Source organism: Galendromus occidentalis, unplaced genomic scaffold (genome assembly GCF_000255335.2).
Source record: "Galendromus occidentalis unplaced genomic scaffold, Mocc_1.1 scf7180000077480, whole genome shotgun sequence".
NCBI lineage: Eukaryota > Metazoa > Arthropoda > Arachnida > Mesostigmata > Phytoseiidae > Galendromus > Galendromus occidentalis.
In genome coordinates, this window is record NW_003805468.1 from 545,406 (window position 1) to 564,391 (window position 18,986).

Here is an 18,986-nt window from a genome sequence, read left to right on the forward strand (position 1 = left end):
AGGCGTACGAAGGTGAATCATGCGCCGTTTTCCGCGAACGGAAGCTTTTTGGAGTGGCTGCGCAGCACACATAGTAGATTTTCAACAAACTCGATGACCGGCCTTTTTTCCATCTTCAATCCGATTGAGCCCCCAGCGTTCCGAACGAAATAGATGCGTGCTCCACAGAAAATTCTCATGAGGTCGACAATCCTTCTCGTATCCTCTCCTCGGGGAGTTCTGCGCGGACTCCAGCTTTCGACTTCCCCCAGTCCTTTCTGATCGTATTGGAATGACTCACTCAATTCGGAGGGGAAGGAATGGATGTACAGCTCTTATGAACAGTTGGGAATACCCATGGAAATTTATCATCTCCGAATCTGGAAGAATGCGAGCGCATGTGTTCTCCGGGAATTTCTCCGAGAAGCCGAATGTGTGGAGAAGACAGCGCTAGAAGATTCCCCAAAGCCCGTGAAGCCGGTCATTATGAGTTGAAGCTCTCTGCTTGCTAGACACGAGGCGGATTTTGCGTCCTTCCTTAGAGGGAGACGGTGAAAACGAATTCACGGAGAAGATCTGGAACGGAGGGATTACGGAAGCCCCGAGACGTCCTCCTCTGATTTTCTCCATGAAGACATGCGTTCTCACTTCGTTCCTGGAACAGCATCGGATTTGGCGATCAAACGATCGACTGCCTTCTCGGCCAGCGCGGATATCATCGCGAGCATGTGTCCACTAGTCGGGTATGGAACGACCGAGCCATCTGCGACCATGAGGTTTTGAGCTCCGATAACGTTGAAGTTTTCGTCGACGACGGCGAGTGGATCATCTGCCTTCCCGAGACGACACGTACCCGCCATATGCCATGCCGTACGGATGTACGGGACTGCTTGACAAGTTCCGTATTCGATCGAGTCCCGGTCCCGAATATTCTCGCATTCGGGGAAGGTTTCGTCTACGAACTTTCCGCTCAGTCCGCCGAAGGCTTCATTCGTGATATTCTTGACCATTTGCCACAATTCACCGAAAAGTTTCATGTCCCTTTCGTTCTTCGTGGGGTCGAGGTCGATAATGGGTTTGTCCAAGGGACTGGCCGAAGTGAGAGTGATCTGACCTCTGTATTCCGGATGGAGGAGGGTCGGCGTCAAGAGGAGGCATTCGGTCTGTTTGTTGTATATATTGATTTTCGACCTGTCCTTGCGCTCCGGCCTGCCTGCTTGATAGAACATTTCCAAGCCTTCCTGTGTTATCCCGTCGGCGTAGTAGTGGTTAGCAGTCAGAGGAGTGTTCTGACCGATAAACTGTAGGATCAGCTCGAAGTCGGGCTGGCATGTTTCCGCATCGTTGGGATCGGGACAGGTCGTGAGGTTTTCCATTCGTGATCTGAAGAATCCCACGCTTTCTACTCCGAAACTCGTCCCCAGCGGTCCTGAGCCATCCTGAATGAATTGGAACACCCTTTGGAGACTGAGATCCTCGTAGCCTTTCGTGGGTTCTGAGAAGCAAACGGTCGCTTTCCCGATATCGTAGTGATCGTGCAGATTCTGACCCACGCCTTCGCGGATTACGACAGGTTCGACTTTGAGTTTTTCGAGCACAGGTTTCGGACCCACTCCGGAAAGGATCAGCAGTTGAGGCGATCTCACCGCTCCAGCAGAGAGGATCACAGCTTTATTCGCAAAAGCCGATAATTGCTTCGGTTCGAAGAACGAGTGAGCGACGGAGATGAATTGCACACCGTTAGCTTTGGGAGGCTGAACCGATGTGTCGAAAAGAATCTTCTGCACCATATGCTCGGTGAGAATGTGGAGCTTCTCCGGTACGTCTCCTTCGAAGAAGGCTCGCGTCGGCGTGCTGATGTACGAGGTATTGCGCCGATGTTCCACAGCGGTAATTATCTTCCCGAATCCCAGAGCGTTGCTGTTATGGTCTTCGACGATTGCAGTTTGCGTCACTCTGGCCGCAGTCTCTTCGAACAAGTTCTGCAGTCTCGCGAAAGGTGACCAAGTGGGAGAGAATCTGACCTGAATCTCGCCCTCGCGTCCGTACGCGAAATCGGTGCCGTTGATTTCCGTCGCAGCGTCCTCATGTTTCTCCCCGAACTTCCTCAGATTCGCGTAGTCGAAGTCCGGACTCAGATTGTACAGATCTTTCCACGACCTGTAGTCCCCTTTCTTACCATAAGACCACATCTGAGCGCTTAGTACGGCGGAGCCGCCCAAATCTGTGCCGGAACTGTATCGAGGGGTATGGTTCCTCCAATGCGTTTGCGGAATGTACGGTCCGTCGTAAGAAAAGTCGTGTTCGGGATTGCCGTGCAACAGAGCGTTGAACAGCGGAACCCTCGGAAGGGCGTTGGGCAGAGAGCCCGGCCCATGTATGAGGAGCGTCGTATAGTTAGCGGCGGCCAAACGCTTCGACATCAGGCATCCTGCGATGCCGCCACCGATGACGATGTAGTCATATGATTCGAGGAGCATCGATGGACTCACGAGGGGAATGTCCTGGTTGTAGAAGTCCGGAGTACGTCCGTTTAGAGTGCTCAAAAAGGCGACAACAACGTTGAGTAGCTGCCCACCGTAGGTCGGAAGGAAGGACGCGCTGAGTTTCACAAGCGTCGTGAAATAGGGTTGAACGAGCAGCTGGAACGCCGCGAAATCCAGATGATCGAACAACGACCTACGAAGGAAAGGGAACCATGAAACGTTTGATACGATATTTTCCCCGATCTCCAATATCTTGTTCCCTCGGTAAATCCCGGACTACGAAACCCCATCGCAGCTGGAATTTCTACTCCCGAAAAAAATCCCCGGGGTTCCCGAGTCAGGGACTCAGGTGGTTTGTGGGCGTAGAACTACGTGAACACGGAACACGTAGTTCCGTGAGTTCGAAGATCTGCGAAAGATTTCCGATACTACCCTCCGGTCGACGAAGGATATCACGAGATTTCCTCTGGCCGTTGTTCAAAAGACGCTTTTTTAGTTTGAGGAAAACGAGATCAGAGAACTCAACTGCGGGAACAGGATTCGGTCGGTAGCAACCTTCGAAGACTTCGGCAAATTTTCTAATCTCAGAAATGTTGACGAATGACATCAAAATCTACTTATAACTCAACCGACAAACTTCAATCGAATATACGGTCCGATATCTGCACCGAGTGCGGCGTCGTTTTCCGCTTGGCAACCCGCAATTCGGACGGCAACCGGTACGTGACCGAGTGCCACACTTCCTCGTGGAGGATATAAGGATTGGAGAACATCGCGACTATGCGTATGAAAGGTACATTTAGATTCCATGACCATGTCCGCCTAGGAGAAACGCTGCTACATGATGTGCTCTCCCGATGAGATCTCATATTGCCGATCTCAAGGAACAATCATTGCATGTCCGATGGAGGATTTTTCGAGTATCGCGAGGCCGCGCATCCGCATCTAGACGATGATGGGGATGAATTAGTTGAAGACTAATAAAATTAGGTTCTTAATGGAATGTCGAAACCTTAGAATGATCATGATTCGGCATTGTAAGGATGGATTCCCTTATCCTCCTTTTCGAGACCATCACTGGGCGGCGGCACTCAAAAAAGAGCTCTTCATTCTGGAATGATTTGTCCCAAGGCGATAGACACACGTTCATTCATTAACAATGCTGCGACAGGACGACAGCACCGTTTAAAAAGTTTATCGTTGGGTGAACCACTCCCTCCCAACCGTCCGCTAAGCCGTACGGCCCGCCGTGGCTAGATTCTCTTAGCACCACGTTGCGTCCTGCCTGATAGGAAATTTCCTGAGGACCACTTCGGTTGAAGTGAACTACGACTTCTCGCCCTCGTTCGTTACGGGAATCTGCTTCGTATCGCTTGTCTGAACACTGTTTGTTTTCTTTTGTCGGGATTATGGCTGACGATGTATTAGGCGCAACTCGTTCTTTTTCTTTACGGAGTCCGGCATCCTTAGCTTGCTAGTCAGAAGGTTCTCCGCCAGTGTCCTTCCACGACCATTGACATCGACCAATGAGGAAAGGAAACGCATGAATGTAGTAGCCAAGGCTAGAATGAACGACGAGAGTCCATTCTCATAAGAGGAGATATGAAATGAAGAACGCGCGCACATCGTTTTCCGCTGTCATTATACAACCTCAACCGGAGGTGTTAGTTGTCTTCAACATCGTCGCGGGGTGGAGGAAGAATTGAGGAAAGTTTCAACGATTAATTTAGCAAAAACTGAGGCGATCTTCAAGGAATAGATCCATCTCTAGCGGAGGAGAGATTCTCCGCCAAATATAAATTAAAGTCAGAAAGAGGGAATTTCTGGGCCCATCAATCGACATAGCGTTTCCAGAACAGTTGATTAGGACTAATCAAGGTATGCTGAGGGTTTCTTGCCCTCAGTTTTTTCAGCCTCCGAGTCTTCGTTCCGACGTTCTGCGAGAACGAGCCTACTTCTTGGCCTGTATTTTATGAAATTATAAAGATAAGGGGGAAACTGTGAAGCATGAACGGTGCCTCATTCTCAGCCGGACATATTCAGCCATCACCATTTTCATTGTCAAACGCTCTGTTTCAGAGAAATAAGCTCGACAAGTTTGTTACACAGGTGACTCGCATAGAAAAAGTGCGTAAGCCTCTAGCAGACGACCCCAGCACATACGCATGCTATTTCCGAAATTCTAATTTTTTCGAGCTTTGGCCCCCCAATACTCCCCATTGAAGTTGGTGCCCGTTACCGGGGGCTATAGCGTAGTTCTACGCTAAAAACATTGTGATTGAGAAGTAGAAACATCGATCCACGGCAACCCTTCTCGATCCCGCATCCGCGACTCCCGGCCAGGGAAATCACGAGAGATGTCAGGTAGGGAAGCTGGGACTCTAACAGTTGCGAGTAATCGCCCGATGTATGTCGAATTCCCAAATTATTCTGCAAAACTTCCCACCAGCCTCGTTGTGAGAGGCGGTCTCGACGAAACTCTTAACCTGCGTGACTTGCCTTCGGAATCCCCAGCACAGCGGATGCCCTCCGGCTTCAACGCAAATGAGGCATTGTCGGAGTATAACTCACATGTTTTCTGTTGTATCACGGACTTCCCGAAGGAAGGGAGATGCTACCAGGTCTCGTCCGCTGGACCTCACTGAGGACGGGCTGGCCCGAAAAAGAGTTGCTCAGCAATGAAGGATCTTCTCATCCGGAAAGCCGAGCATCGGGACAGAGTCATAAATATTTTGGATAGGCATCGAGACTTCTTATTTTAGCCTGAGATAGAACTTCAGCCCGATGGAACAGCGATAGATATGATTGAGCTAAAAGCACGGAGAGAAGACGGATCTCTGATGAGCGATCCTGATGTCCCAAGGGTTGGGATTACGGGAGCAGCTTCATACATCCGGTGCTTCGCATGCATCTCGTCAGGGGGAAGTTGTGCGACATGATACGCTTCGCGTTTGAATCTCGGAACGATGGACGAGCGTGCTTCAAAAAGAGAATTTCCTCCTCTTGTATCTGTCGGAATCACCGTCCTGCAATCTTCGAAAAATGGCTTCCGAGTGGCTTGTAAATTTCATTTCCCTCGGCGAATGCGTCGGCCCGAGGTAGGAATGGGGTGAGCTTACATTGGAATACGACACTCAACCTTGATCGTATAAACATTCTCGAGATCGGTCCCTATATTTCCTGTAACCGAATACCGCCTAGGTCGTAATTTACAACCCATCCGATAGACGCACAAGTTTCACTTTGGTTCGATGATCTGGATTGTCCGCTCAAGAGAGGGAATGGCCTCCGTGTGGAGATACTAATAGCGAAGGTACCTCAGCTGCCTTGGATGGAGATTTTAGAGCTAACATCGTGTCCTCAGGATGTCCAAGACAATCACAGGATCCGACGGAACAGGAAGCATCGAGGAGATTGACTTACTCTCGTCCCGCGACAAGGATCGAATTTGCGTTCAGAGACCCCTGCCGGTGATAGCCTTCCCCCGTGCAAATCCTGCTCATCCTGGAACGCGATTCAGCATCCCTCACGACTTCCCACTACCATCGCGGTAGTCCAAGGGATCGGTGAGTCTAAAACGCTGGCTTCTCTTCGTAGACACCGGAGTCCGAATGGAAGAATGGCGTTTGCTCCACTGTTTTCCCTTAGAGTCCAGCATGTGCGAGCGCGGGAAGCAGCGCCAATAACTATTGTTCTTGATTGATTGTTTACGAGTTGTTGTTGTTATTATTATATTATAATTCATAATTTTCTTCCCGGCACCGCGAGAAGAAGCCCCGCTCTGAAGGCCCTGGCACTCATTCCGACATGCAGCAGCATTATATCTGCTGGGTACTCGTCTCGCCCGTCCCAGTAGCGTTTGCAGGGTTTTTTTCGGGGGCCAGACTAGGTTTTTAAGGGCCAGAGGTCCAAAATGATGAGAGAGCTTGTAGTCATGCACTACAAAAAAAAATTGGGGGAGTAGCCCCCTCCCTCCTGGGTACGCCTCTGATCGCTCCCAGGAGACCTAAACTCCGGACTTCGGTGAGACTCTGACCAAATTGGATCAGAGGATTCGACGTTTCATGGTGAGGGGAGTGTTGATGTCTCTTTGTGTGTACTATCCGCTGCGCTGACCCTCACTCAGTCCCGCGGAGGCCACCTTGATCAGAGCGAATATGGGCGACTCTTCCGAGTTGTCATCACATGGAAGCTCCCAGGACGTCTCGAGAGCTTTGAGATAGGCTTACCCGAGAAATAATGGATTTGCGTTCGTTTTACACAGCGTTCTCATATCATTTATTTATTTATTTACATAGCACGAGTTGTTCACCCAAGTCTGAAAACTCAGCTCCTCTCGAGCTCGACAGACGATAACTGGGGTCGAAGGTCACAACGCCACCTTCGTCTCGTACACTGAAATCAAGGATCTATTGTCCCCCTATAAAAATTCTCATTCAATCACTAAAGAACTGGATGTCTCCTCTCGTGATACGAGTCGCTGACTACGGAAATGTGTACTGATTAAAGTTATCGTTTTCGATATTACATCTGCCATTATTATCATCATCATCCTCATATAATTGCTCTATTCAACCTATTACAAACCGACATCCGGTTCAATTATTGTACAAAAGTCTACAAAAACGGACTCATGATCCAGGACATTAGACATACGCCACACAATGAGCTCTCAGCACGTCTCACTCTCGCTTTGTCATAAGAAACATCCAATTGCGAGCGTCGTAGCTATCTCCGAACCGAAGGTCTAACAGGAATTGAAATTTCCGAGGATCTGGCGATCCATCCATTTGGATACATACCTCTTCCGTATTGCTCCAACATTCTCTTCAGCCCGACTGAGCTCATCGTGACTCGCAGGATTTCAATTTGCTCCGACGGGGAGAAAACAAATGAGAACAAAGAGGTAGTCTTTCTGGATTAATCCAGCGGCATCCGCTGGAATATTCCGCGACCTCTCTCGACGCCATCCGATGCGAAATGCGTGGCGAAAACAATCCCGAGTACAAGTCAGTCAGGTGATTTCTGAGGGAAGAGCTCGAGTCACCGGTATTCGACGATCGAGCCAAAACATGGAGGGAATATCAAGGGAATCGTTATCGGAAAGCGAATTCTTTGAGTTCGCTCGAGGCGTGGACGCGGTGATTGGAATCGAGCCAGAAAGACCGCGAAAACGTGCCTAGAAGGCTACGGCTCAAGCCTCGATGCCCGATTCCTCTCCCCGTTTTTTTCCATATCCCCGCGGTGAAAATCTCTTTAGAGAGTCGGATGCAGAATAATGGGGAGAGATTCTGATGGACAGCATGCGGAACGACTACCTTACCGAAATTACGGGAATCACTATGAATTAGTTGCTCGAGATGAAAAAAATTATCACTCAGACGGATTCGTCCCCTCCCTGATGCTATCGTCGCATTATCGTATTGAGGTACCCGTAAGCAGCCTGACCATACATCGTTTGTTGGGCAGGAGACGGCGAGGGAGGGTATTGTGTCCCTGGGTAATTGGGATCTCCGTGATGATGATGGTGATACCAATACGCTCCCTGCGGTCCAGCGTTCCCGGCGAGGTAGGTGCTCGCCGGTGCGGGGTGAGGGGGTTGTCCTGAAGCTGCATGACTCGGATGGAATGCTGAATGCTGCGTGCTGGGATGCTCTAAACCCGCGGTGAGATGGTGCAATTTTCCCAGAGAGGAAGCCGACACGGCGCCTGTTCCGTTCTGCGAAAATTGAGAGTCCAATTAGTCCAGAGCGTCGGATCTTTACAAGCTGTGCAGCTCGAATATGCCACAGGGAAGTCTCCTTATGAATTTATCCATCGCGGATTTCTTCCAAGACTGACGGCCACTCACCGTCTGCATGTGTTGCTGCTGTTGTTGTTGTTGCTGCTGCTGCTGTTGCTGGTGATAAGCTAACCACTCTCGGTGTTGCTGGTGCTGTAGTTGCGTCAAGTGGTGTTGCTCATAGAGACCTTGATCGGATGGCGGTGTTGGGGTCGGATAGCTGAACGCCGATCCTAGTGGGGTCAGGTGACCACTGGGGGGCGGATAGAGAGGGCCGCACTCCGCCGGATAGAGGTGAGCTTTGCTCTCGCGGTCCTCTATGCTGAGGAGCGATGCGTCCGTGATGGTGAGCATCGCCTCCTTGATTGACGATGACACGGCTTCTGGGGCGGAGATCGCCATGGTCTCGACAGAAGAACTCGGAGTGTTGTTTAACGTAGGATTCACCGATTCGGACTGGAGAGCTAGAACCTCGCCCACGTTCGGAGTTCGAGGGGGAGTGGGGACGATATCGGCGGCTCGATGGTGTTCCAGTGATTCTTTACCGAAATTATTCTGGAGGATGCTCCTTATCACCGAGTTCTGCTTCAGGTCGAGTCGTTGTGCTTCACTCGTAGGAACGGTCTCGACATGTTCGACTTTCGATTTCCGGGCGATCTCCCGGACCTCTGGGACGCGGTCAATTTCTGGCTTTTCCTCGTCTCTGCTCTCAGCCATCTTGCTAGGAACTACGGGGGCGTCTTGAGCGGGCTCCTCAACTTTCTCCTCCTCACCGACTGATGCTGCCTTCGACTCGATCGGAGCTTCCGTCGGCTTCACACTCGGCTCGACCACCGGCTCGGGCGATTTGGCTGAGCTCAGACTCCCCCTTTAGGAATGACGAGGAGGGGAATTAGTCAGGAAATATTTTCGAGCGATACAGCGACGTTCTGTAAATTGAAAGGGAACATTTCCCTACCTGTAGTCCTTCTTTGGCGGTCGACTTCTTTTGCGCTGGAGAGGTTCTTCGACCTCGTCAATGGGTTTCTTCGGTGGAGTTTCCAATGTGCTCCGCAATGTATTATCGTGGTTGGTTTCGGCCCCAGCTGCAGCAGCATTCGAATCCTTCTCCTTGATATCGCAGCTCTGATCAACCCTTCCCGATGCGAGCTCCTGCTGTCCATTCGATGTGACTCGATTGATCGCCTCGATGGCCTGATGTTCATCCTGGCGTTCCAATTCAAGAGACTGCCGAGTCCTGCGACCAATGCAGGCAGGACGGACAGCTTCGAGATTATTATCCTGCGGAAGAGCGGAAACTATGATTCCCAATCCTCACCTCCAAGCCCATGGGTTGGCGAGAATTCTTTTTTGAGCTCATCACAGAGAATCAACGCGGACTCACTTTGCTGTCTGTGCTCTTTCTCCGGAGGAGAGCGTCTTCGAGGAGTCTCCGACGGCTTTTCTTGGGCGGCAAGCAGACCATGGTGGTCGGGGCGTTGGTCATCGGAGAATCGGCCAGCGACGGTTCCGGATGACCGTTCTTGGTCTCGGTTATCTCCTCGGGTGGAGTCACTCGTTCAGCTTGCGTCTTTCCGGCATCATCCTCAGTAGCATCAGAAACAGGTCGATCCATTCTCAAGGGCGTTGATGTAAGCGGAGTTTCTATAGGCGTTGTTATAAGTTTCGGCGAAGGCACGACGAAAGAGGATATCAGGGTCTGCCTGGCTGCACCACCGCCAGCTTTGCCTGGGAGAACGTTTTTCGTCAAATTCCAGATATGTATTCCTTCTGAGGGCTTTGGCGACACTAGTTTCAGGAGACTCACCATTCGATTTGCCATGAATCGTCTTCTCTCCAACACTAGTGCTACCGCTCAGCCCCTCATGGGCATTTCCGGTGCCAGCAGCAGAATTCGCCAGAGGCCTCTTCCGTCTTCTTTTCGCCGTGCGCATCATCACATGAACCTTCCGGGGGAAATGGTGGAACGTCAATGTTTCGAACCTACTCTCTGAGAAGCGCTCACGAGAATTCCAGCTCCCGTGGGACCGAGAAGAGTCCCGCGCTTGAATCGATGGAAGAATGGCACCCTCCCTGTGCTACTGTTCTCACCTTTTTCTTGGCTTTCGCATTCCCTACCGCTGATTTCCTCACGACCGGAGGTCTTGACTCAACTGATGTCGACCCGAAGAGAAGTTCGTCTTCCTCTTCCGCGTCAATGTCGGTCTTGTCAGCCTCCGACTGCTTCGATGAGTCCACTGTGATGTCTGTCGATGTTTCTAAAGCAGTCGATGCGTTTATATCTCCGCTCACTTTCACGTCGGGGTTTCCGTCGGCGTTGAGAAAGTGTCTGTATAAGGAAAAGAGACGATTTGCCGAATAATTAGATACGAATCAAGCATAATTCTCATCGCCAGATATTGACCGCGCCAATTGACTCCGGCCACTCTTCGCATGATGATGATCTTTGTCAGGGGATCGAGTGGGCAACTCACGTTCGCCGTTTCGCGCTCTTCGGGGGCGACGCGCTGTCCACGAATGGTTTACGTTTTCTGTTGCTCCTCAGAGGAGAGCACAAATCTCCACCGACGTCTTTCTTCTCCGTCACGATTTCGGGACTGCTGACAAGTTCACGTTTCTCCGTGACTTCGGCATGCAGTCTCGAAGCATCGGTAATCTCCATGGAATTGCAATCACCGTCAACTTCATCTGAAAAGTTCATTAAATCGTCACGGCATCGAATCAGAAGCTGATTTTCGGATGCGTCGATCAGGAGCTCCGTAGGGGGCTCAGTCGAGCCTTCGCTTCAATAGTCAGGGCGACTCACCTTCACCGGGCTCACTCGCGGCAGTTTTCCTCCTGATGCGCTTCCGAGGAGTTCTGACTCCCGGAGAGGTCTTGCTCGCTTGGTTGAACGAATCATCCTCGCTAGTGGTTTCATCATTAGAATTGACCAAACCTCTGACGGAATTCTTCTTCCCACGTGGACCGGCTTCGGCTTCCATCGGCTTTGGCGTTCGTGTTCGCGCTGAGAAAGTGAGAAAAGTTTCAGAATCCCATGCTTCTTCGAACGAGGTTCCTCCCCCTCTTCCCCCCCGAGTATAGTCAACGAGCTGCGGATTCCTCCTGAAGGGATCCCGATGCCTATAACTCACAAATTTTGTTGGTCTGCGGCTCTTCCGGGTCCTCCCCGTTCTCATTCGCTGAAAGTATTTCTTCTTTGACCTCACTCTTGATGTCTCGCTTGTTAGACGATCGAGGCCTCTTGCCTTTGGGTTCTTTGGATTTCCTCGACCGGCTCTTAGCCGACTCGGAAGCGCCGAGCGTCGACTCATCGTCGTCTGCCGGGACATCCGTTTCCTGCGCAAAAAAAGCGAGGAATAAGCTCACGGATCCCGCAACCATGACCAGACTTTCTCCCGTCACGTCCAAGTCTCAAGCCGTGGACTACGCTACGGACTTCTGATCAAGCGACCGCCAGATCTCACCTCGCAACTCGCAGCTTCTTCTATTTTCGGAGGAAGTTGTTTCATCCTAGGTTTCGCAATTGTGGTTCGCTTCTTTACTTTCTTCCTCCGCGGATCGACATCCGCGGCATCTTCATTCCCAGTTGTATCCTGCAAAGTTCGGAGGGCGCTCAGCACAATCACTGAGGGAGACCTCCCAGATAATGGGCAGCTCAAACTAGAGCTGATTTAGCTACTGTTTGGAAATCCCCGCTAAGGACTCAGGATTCATAATATAGAAAGGCCCATGCCATAGAGCATGAACGCGGCAGTAATGAGAAAATAAGGGGCAAGGTATGACTTACACCCTTCGATGATTCGAGCAGGCTGGCTCCGAATGGCAGAGGCGTCCAGCGAAGAGATTCAGGATGTAAGGGTATACGATACTTCCTCTTGGGCTCGAGTCTGTAACGGACGGTGAAAGTTTTCTCAGAATGAATTCCACGCACCCGATCGTCACAATCGCGAATCATCCCACAGAACTCACTTCTCCATATAGGACAGGATAACGTCGGCATCGATATCCAAGAAGAATATCCTCCGTTCATAAGAAGATCGGTCTTCCTTAATCATGTCCAGCAAAACCAACGTGGCAGCAATGTCGTGCACGTTGAGGCCCGTATCGTTCGAGATCTGGAATGGGGAATTTATCCTTGTAGTTTCTAACTCCGAGATACTACTTGCGAAGATCCCAGATAGAAGATGATTCCGCGGAAAATTATGGAAAACGGGAGTCTACGGTCGCCCTGGCATGGTCGGCCCGAACGGGACAGAGTTGGGAGAGATGGGGCGACGAACCTTTGCGATTGTGATGCACCGGTTTTTATTGACGAATATTTCCTCGTGGAGATACTCTAAGAGACTACTTCTCCAATAGGCCTGGTAGGAAACACGTCCGAGGTCGGAGAGGGGTTTTTCGGGTGTGCCTGCGACTCCTGGAACGACGATCGAGTTCATAGCATCTTCTTCCATTTCCAGTCCAATCGGAACCGGAATCGATCGGAGCCGATCGAGCTGAGTCGAGGGATTCTCAGAGCGAGCGTGGAGGAAAAATTTGGAGGAACTCACCTTCCGTCCGACTGAGCAGGTAACTAAAGTCTATCAGGAATCGACCGAAACCTCTCCTCTGATACTGTGGCATGGTCATGATGCAGGAGACATTATACCTGGAATCGGACAACGAGAGCTGAGTATCCGAATCGCGATAGGATGAATTCGATCGCGGCAAAAGAAAAATTCCATCTCGGTACCTCTGTGCGCAGTGTTTTTCTTTTGAGAAGTATCCCACCAAATGGGCTCCCTTCGAATCCCAGGTGGTCAGCACATAAAACAAGAACGGCTCGACATCGTAGTACAGCGTTTTATGGTCCAAAAAAAGCTTAGCAAGTAGACAGAGCTGAAACAAATAAGAGATGCTGAGATCAGGTGGATCTTGTTGATGAGATTCATTTTAGGCCAAACAAAACCGATCACTCGTGAACTCTCGGTTCCTAGGATGGAAATAAATTGGTACCTGTTGACAGAAGATCTTGTTCGCTTGTCCGTCCACTTCGAAGACCGATATGTCATCGTGCCGGTAGATTTCAGTTCCGGGCGGGTGCCGTAATGGACATTTGAGCTGTAAGGAGGGAAATTTTCTCAAGCGGCCCTTTCTCAATGTTCCGGTCCACGTGAGCCCGACGCTAAACCTATGATGAAGATTTACTCACCAGGTGCCGTTTGAGGGTGTCCTTACTTTTGCAGTACTTCAAACAGAACTCGCAAAGGTACAGTTTTGGAAGACGCGCATACTCCTGAGGATACGGGGAGGAGTACCACGTCTCAATGGAGTAGGGTCCGAACTGAATCGAGCCGGGACAGCTGTAATCGCGATAAAACGTATGAGCGAAGTCCGCACTCCACATAGAGCACCTTGCCGGCCAGGAACCGAAGGGACTGTCTTACCGTTGCGAAGGGTCCAAGAGCTCAGCCCCTATGTTCTTCAGAGCGAGAGACTGTGCCAATCGGAAGAGCTCCGCGTCTTTCGAAACAGCTCCCGGGGGTAACGCTGGAGGATCCTGGGGAGGAATAAGAGGAACTTTTTGAACCCTCGATCAGATCTATCGAGTCGAGGTTCCGAGATTCCGAAAATATTCGGATGGCATTCAAATGCCTTCACCTACCTCGCTTATTGAAGTGCTGGCTTCTTCCACGTACGAGAGCTCGGAAGGCTCGGAGACGGCGGAGTCAGACGAGAGTGAGGCTGATGAGGAGAAACAATAGGCTTTCAGTAACGATAGAGCAGGTCGTGTGACGGCGAAAGCTCAAGTGAGAGATGATGTAGGGAAATAACTAAGCATTGTGATCGTGAGGAGTCGAAAACAAACTACACATCCATTCTGTGCTCAGGAGGTCGGCGCGCGACCCGAAGTTCTTAACATTCGAAGATTTTCAGTTTTTTTTATTCCAGGCTTCGACGGATGTCAGTCGGGGTGAGGAGCTTCCTGTACAAATCTCGCGGATGACGACCTCTTCCCTCTTTCCGAGGACGTGAGGTGTCCGCACCGAAGATCTGATCTGAAGGCAGCTGAGTTGAGACTGTGATGCGTCGGTCATAATCAGTCAGACAGCCAGCCGGTCAGTCAGTCGGGGTCGTTCAATCGTTCGTTCGCCCAATCATAACAAGCCGAGCCGAGGACAGCAGACCAAACGTTGATCAGTGTAAGCAACGAAACATCGTAAAGGAGAAAAATCAAAGCATCGCGGGATCTCGCATTCGGGGCGGGTGGGGTATGTGCAAGCTTGAGTCTCGAAAATGGGATGCCGCATGACAAGTAGAGGGCATGAGAAACAGGGTGCGCGGCAAATATCTTCATTCACGTCCTGCCAACGGCTATTTACCATTTCGAGCTCTCCGACTCTTCTTTTGGCCGCCGTTCGCACTGTGGAGTTCCGGTAACAGCTTTTTGATACGTTGTACGACAAGCTGATGGTCTCGCCGCAGTATTCCTTTCTTCGTAGTTGGCTCGTGACTTGTCTTTTTCTTCGATACCTTCACCAGCTGCAGGCCCGCAAGGAAATTGTCGGCCGTTTTCTTCGATCCCTTCTGCTTAGTGCGGCAGCCCGTCTTCATGTTGCTCCGGGTCCCCATGATGTCAGCGGGCATGGACGGGCCCAAACTGGCGTCCGTGGCAGACGAAGACATCGTCCGATCGTCATCGTCGTCATCGAAAGAACTCTCAGCGGTTTCGTAGTGACTGCTATCGTGCGTGTCATGCGAAACTCCATTGCACTCGTTTTTGGTGTTCTGACGGGTGGATTTATTCCCTCTGGCTGTCGCGTGCTTCTCCCGCGCCTCTTGATCGTTCTGCTCATCGTTGTTGACTTTGTGTTTTTCTTCATGTACCTCTCGGAGTTTCGGTGGTTTACGCTTATCGCTAGGCGTAAAAAACCTCGATAGGCCGTCATTAAGTTCCACAGTGAGTTTGAGAGAGATCTTTGGCCGTTGAACCTCCGCCTTAGATCGATGTTCTGTTGAGAGCCCATGATCATTAGTCCAAGGTTGAGAACGGCAAGCTCGCCTTCTTCCAATCGGGTGTTAGCTCTCAGGCAGGCAGGCAGACACGCAAGGCGTTAACGATCGGCAACCATGGCGGTTCTCGTTATGAAGCCAACGGTGACATTCAGCATTCAGTCACACGGGGCGAAGTTCGAATGGGGACTTCTGAGCAAGACTCTCGATCGATTTGCACCGACTTCCCCTCGTGGATGAACTCGGGCTCGATCGCATCATCGACAGAACCATGTGGTCTGGCCAAGAGAGGTGCGGATCTCGACTCGCGGAACTGTCTCTGGCTTCATTCACATCTATCTATTCCGAAACCGAGGACTCAGATCGATGATTCGCCCTCCGTCACACCGTCGGCGATCTCCGAGTCCTATATTCTAAATTACTCCGGACCTCGGAGTACTTCGGAGTACTACTACAATCTAATTCTCATCTTTGGATGATCTACCCTAATGATCGGGCCGGTCTGCCGACAGCTATCTTGAGCATTCCGAACTTCATCATCTAGCGAATGAACCTTTCGTACAAACCTTTCTTCTTCTTCTTGATCGATGTGCGAACAGTCGTGTTCTTCATCGGAACCTGGAAGAATGATTTTTTTTCTTATATCAGAAGCTGAGGACAAACCCTCGGAGTTGAGACGGTGCTATATATTGACGACGGCTTCGACCGATGCCGCGGAGGAGACTGCCGATCTCCATATATGAGACTAGGGGTGAACAGAGCGCGGCTCTCAGCGTCTTATCATGCGGCCGGCGACTCCTGTGCGAATGATCGCCACAACGGGGTCGGAACCCGGTTCCGAGCTACCCAGCATTCCGTTGACATGGGCATTGAAAGCGCTCGAAGAAGGTCATCTTCGCAAGCCTATTCGACTGGGCATATTTAGCTAAAACTTCGAGATCGATTCAGGCCCTAACAAGGAGAGCTCGTCCCTCCGAAATCGGACTGTCGGCGATGCCTGCCGTCCGCTGTATTTTTTTCGGACTGGAAGAGTGCCCTCCGATCCCCTCGGAGCTGTATACCCCTGTCTCGGACTTCCGAAAGGAATCGATTGGCCTCAGGACTTACCTTCGATCTGGCGTTTAATTTGGAAACCTTGCGCGCGTTGCCTCCCGCGAATTGGTTGCGAGCATTCTTCTGTTTGATTTTCTTGGCCAACGAGTTGACGATCGAGCGGGCTTTCTTCTTGGCGCTGGTGGCTGAACACCTGATTGCGAGCGATAATCATATTGGAGCAGAAATATCATTCGAGTTGGAAATCGCGATGGATTAGATTTGGTGGGTGGGTGGGTCTATCCACTTGACTATCCAGAGTTAACTCGAGGACTTCTCGCTGCCGGGAAGCCGCGAACGTACTTATTACATCTCCAGGCGACGCGAGGGTGCTTCTTCGAAGGTGAAGCGGAACCCAAGCAGTGTATATGACACATCGAGTCACAACTGTGACAGTATAGTAGCTCCGAGGCCTGTTCGGATCCGAGCTGATTGCATTTGAGGCAACGCTTGCATTGCGAGCATTCCCAGCGGCGTCCCGCCACCGTTTTCTGAGCAATCTGCGTTTCGAGAAACATGGAGTGATTAGCGATGTGCAACGAAGACGAAGAGTACACTACATCAGACCGAGGAGGGCAAAAATGACGGAGGTTGATGGAGCACGAACTCACCTCGCCAAGCTTCAAACACGCTCCGTGACCGGCGAACGAGCACTTGGAACACACGCACATTTGAGCGCGGCGATCCGTTTGGCCACAGACAGCACAATCGGCCTCTCCATCGGCCGATTCTGGAACAGAACGTTCGATGCTCTCAGAAATTGATCAGAACGAAGAACATGGAGCACAGACCGTATCTCCTAGACTGGCGCTTTCCGAGAAAGAGGCGAGTGGCCCTTCGGAAGGATCTCCTCTCTTCGGTGTGCACGCGGAACTGATTCCTGTCCGCGCCTTGTTCCAATGCTTTTCTTCTACGATGGAATCGAACAGACGATTTACGAAATTTCGGCTTACCAATCTTCCCGGAGGAGAAAGTTTTCGGTGGTGCCGTCGGCGATCCAAAAGGAGCGATCGCCTTCAGAGGTGATGCCGGATTCTGCGACTCTTGATGAATCGTTGGTAAACCATATGTTTGGTCATTGTACCTGAAGGAAGGAGCACACCATCAGCGTTGAGAACCCTTTCGATTGTGTATACCTCTGGGTCGCTGCTTGTTTGGAGCTCAACAAAGAAGAAAATGCTCTACATCAGGAAGTCTGATGTGTCACATCGGAATTCGGAATGGATGAGAACTTATCCATTTCCATCACGCACAGATGGACACGGTGCACTCGGATCGTCCAAATAATAGAATTCTAAACGGAAGCCCATGAGCCGCCAATTATTCGGTATTCACCTCACGAGACGCTTCTTGATCACTCCTTTCTTCGCGGCCAGACGTAGCCGATTAAGCAACTGGTTACTACTGATTTCAACCAATGTATACTGTCGTTTGATAAACTTTTGCAGTCCCACAATCGAAGCCGATTCGCCGAGGGACAACAAGACCTGCAAGGGGGAACATATTCTGCATTCGCATCGAGCATTCTCTGTCCCATCTAGAGGTCATGATCGACTTCACAATTCAGTCAGAGAATGCGATGGGACGGCGCCGACTCCGAACCTGTTCAACGACGTTTAGCAAGTTGGTTGATCTATGGATGATGGCGTTGTCATCGTCCGCTTCTTTCTTGGCATGCCCACTTTTGATTTTCGCATTGAGTTTTGAGCTCGCCGGTTTCCTCTTCACGGGCCCTAATGTATCGTCTTGGACGCGGTAGCACCAGCCATTTGGTCCCTCAACCTGAGAAATGGAACGATCGTCACGTTGAGAAACGAAGAATACGAGACGAGCCATTTCGCTTAGAAGGGGCCGCGGAATGGGTATTATTTTCCACCGAAAAGAAAAGTTTCCGAGGCTAGAAGTTTACCCTTAGAAGAGTCCCATCGGCAGTGGCCTTCTCGAGAAATCCCAACGTCTCAGCTCGCGAAACTCCATGGAGAGTCTGTAAAGGGAAGGAATACATGTCGCCTTCGCTTCTACGAGATAGAGGACTATTTGGTTCCGATCCGGAATCACCACGAGACTTCCAGGATGCACGGAGGACAGCTTGCCCAATCAGAGAACACATACCTCGAGAATGTGGCTGATCCGATCCTCCGAAGGTCTCTGCTTGTGGCCCTTTATTTTTCGGATGGCTGAAGTCACCAAATTGTACATATCAACGCCCCCCATTTCGGGGGGTTCTGAAAAAGGCGGAGAAACGTTACACAGGGTCTGCTCGAACGTATTCGCGTGCCTTCGGACTGGCCGTGTGGTCCTCTACATGAAGAATCTCGAAAAAAACACAAGCCGAACGACGATAGTATTGTCTGTTGACGCAGCTGATTGCGAAAGGATCTACACCTACGCTCTCTGTGCTTCACGACCAATCTACACCTGCAGCGCCAGGTGCATCAGCAGATGATAGCTTGAGCACGGGCTCACAATCGAAATGAAAGTCCTTCCGCAATACGGAACGAGGCCGGCAAAGGCAGATCACTGATTTGGATGTGAGAGAACTCATGGAGTTTCTTGAATGAGTTCTCAGATTCCCCACAAAATCGCTCGATTCACCCACGCTTTCCGGCTTCGGAATTATCGCGGGTAGAATCGGACGAAACCGCTCTTGG

The 18,986-nt window shown here is 50.8% G+C and overlaps 3 protein-coding genes across 3 annotated transcripts; all 3 read right to left on the reverse strand.

The window, feature by feature from the left end:
* Window positions 1-263: 263 nt before the first annotated feature.
* On the reverse strand, window positions 264-5,055 carry LOC100904426 (oxygen-dependent choline dehydrogenase). Its single transcript, XM_003745279.2, has 2 exons — window positions 5,037-5,055; window positions 264-2,658 (listed from the first exon to the last, which is right to left on the reverse strand). Coding segments are annotated over exons 1-2 (2,037 nt in total). The 5' UTR covers window positions 5,039-5,055; the 3' UTR covers window positions 264-623.
* Window positions 5,056-7,869: 2,814 nt separating this feature from the next.
* Window positions 7,870-8,964, reverse strand: LOC114828330 (box A-binding factor). Its single transcript, XM_029112017.1, has 2 exons — window positions 8,317-8,964; window positions 7,870-8,184 (listed from the first exon to the last, which is right to left on the reverse strand). The coding sequence occupies exons 1-2, from the start codon at window positions 8,962-8,964 to the stop codon at window positions 7,870-7,872; spliced, it is 963 nt and encodes a 320-aa protein (XP_028967850.1).
* Window positions 8,965-9,201: 237 nt separating this feature from the next.
* On the reverse strand, window positions 9,202-18,549 carry LOC100904571 (histone acetyltransferase KAT6B). The gene is made up of 27 exons (XM_029112018.1): window positions 18,448-18,549; window positions 18,245-18,319; window positions 17,938-18,117; window positions 17,671-17,822; window positions 17,289-17,419; window positions 16,947-17,065; window positions 16,639-16,835; window positions 16,351-16,489; window positions 15,810-15,861; window positions 14,613-15,242; window positions 13,895-13,974; window positions 13,677-13,789; window positions 13,442-13,592; window positions 13,246-13,350; window positions 12,983-13,128; window positions 12,801-12,898; window positions 12,586-12,667; window positions 12,220-12,411; window positions 12,038-12,137; window positions 11,715-11,843; window positions 11,382-11,586; window positions 11,054-11,254; window positions 10,722-10,935; window positions 10,339-10,576; window positions 10,055-10,193; window positions 9,632-9,975; window positions 9,202-9,528 (listed from the first exon to the last, which is right to left on the reverse strand). The coding sequence occupies exons 1-27, from the start codon at window positions 18,547-18,549 to the stop codon at window positions 9,202-9,204; spliced, it is 4,641 nt and encodes a 1,546-aa protein (XP_028967851.1).
* Between the last annotated feature and the right edge of the window lie 437 nt (window positions 18,550-18,986).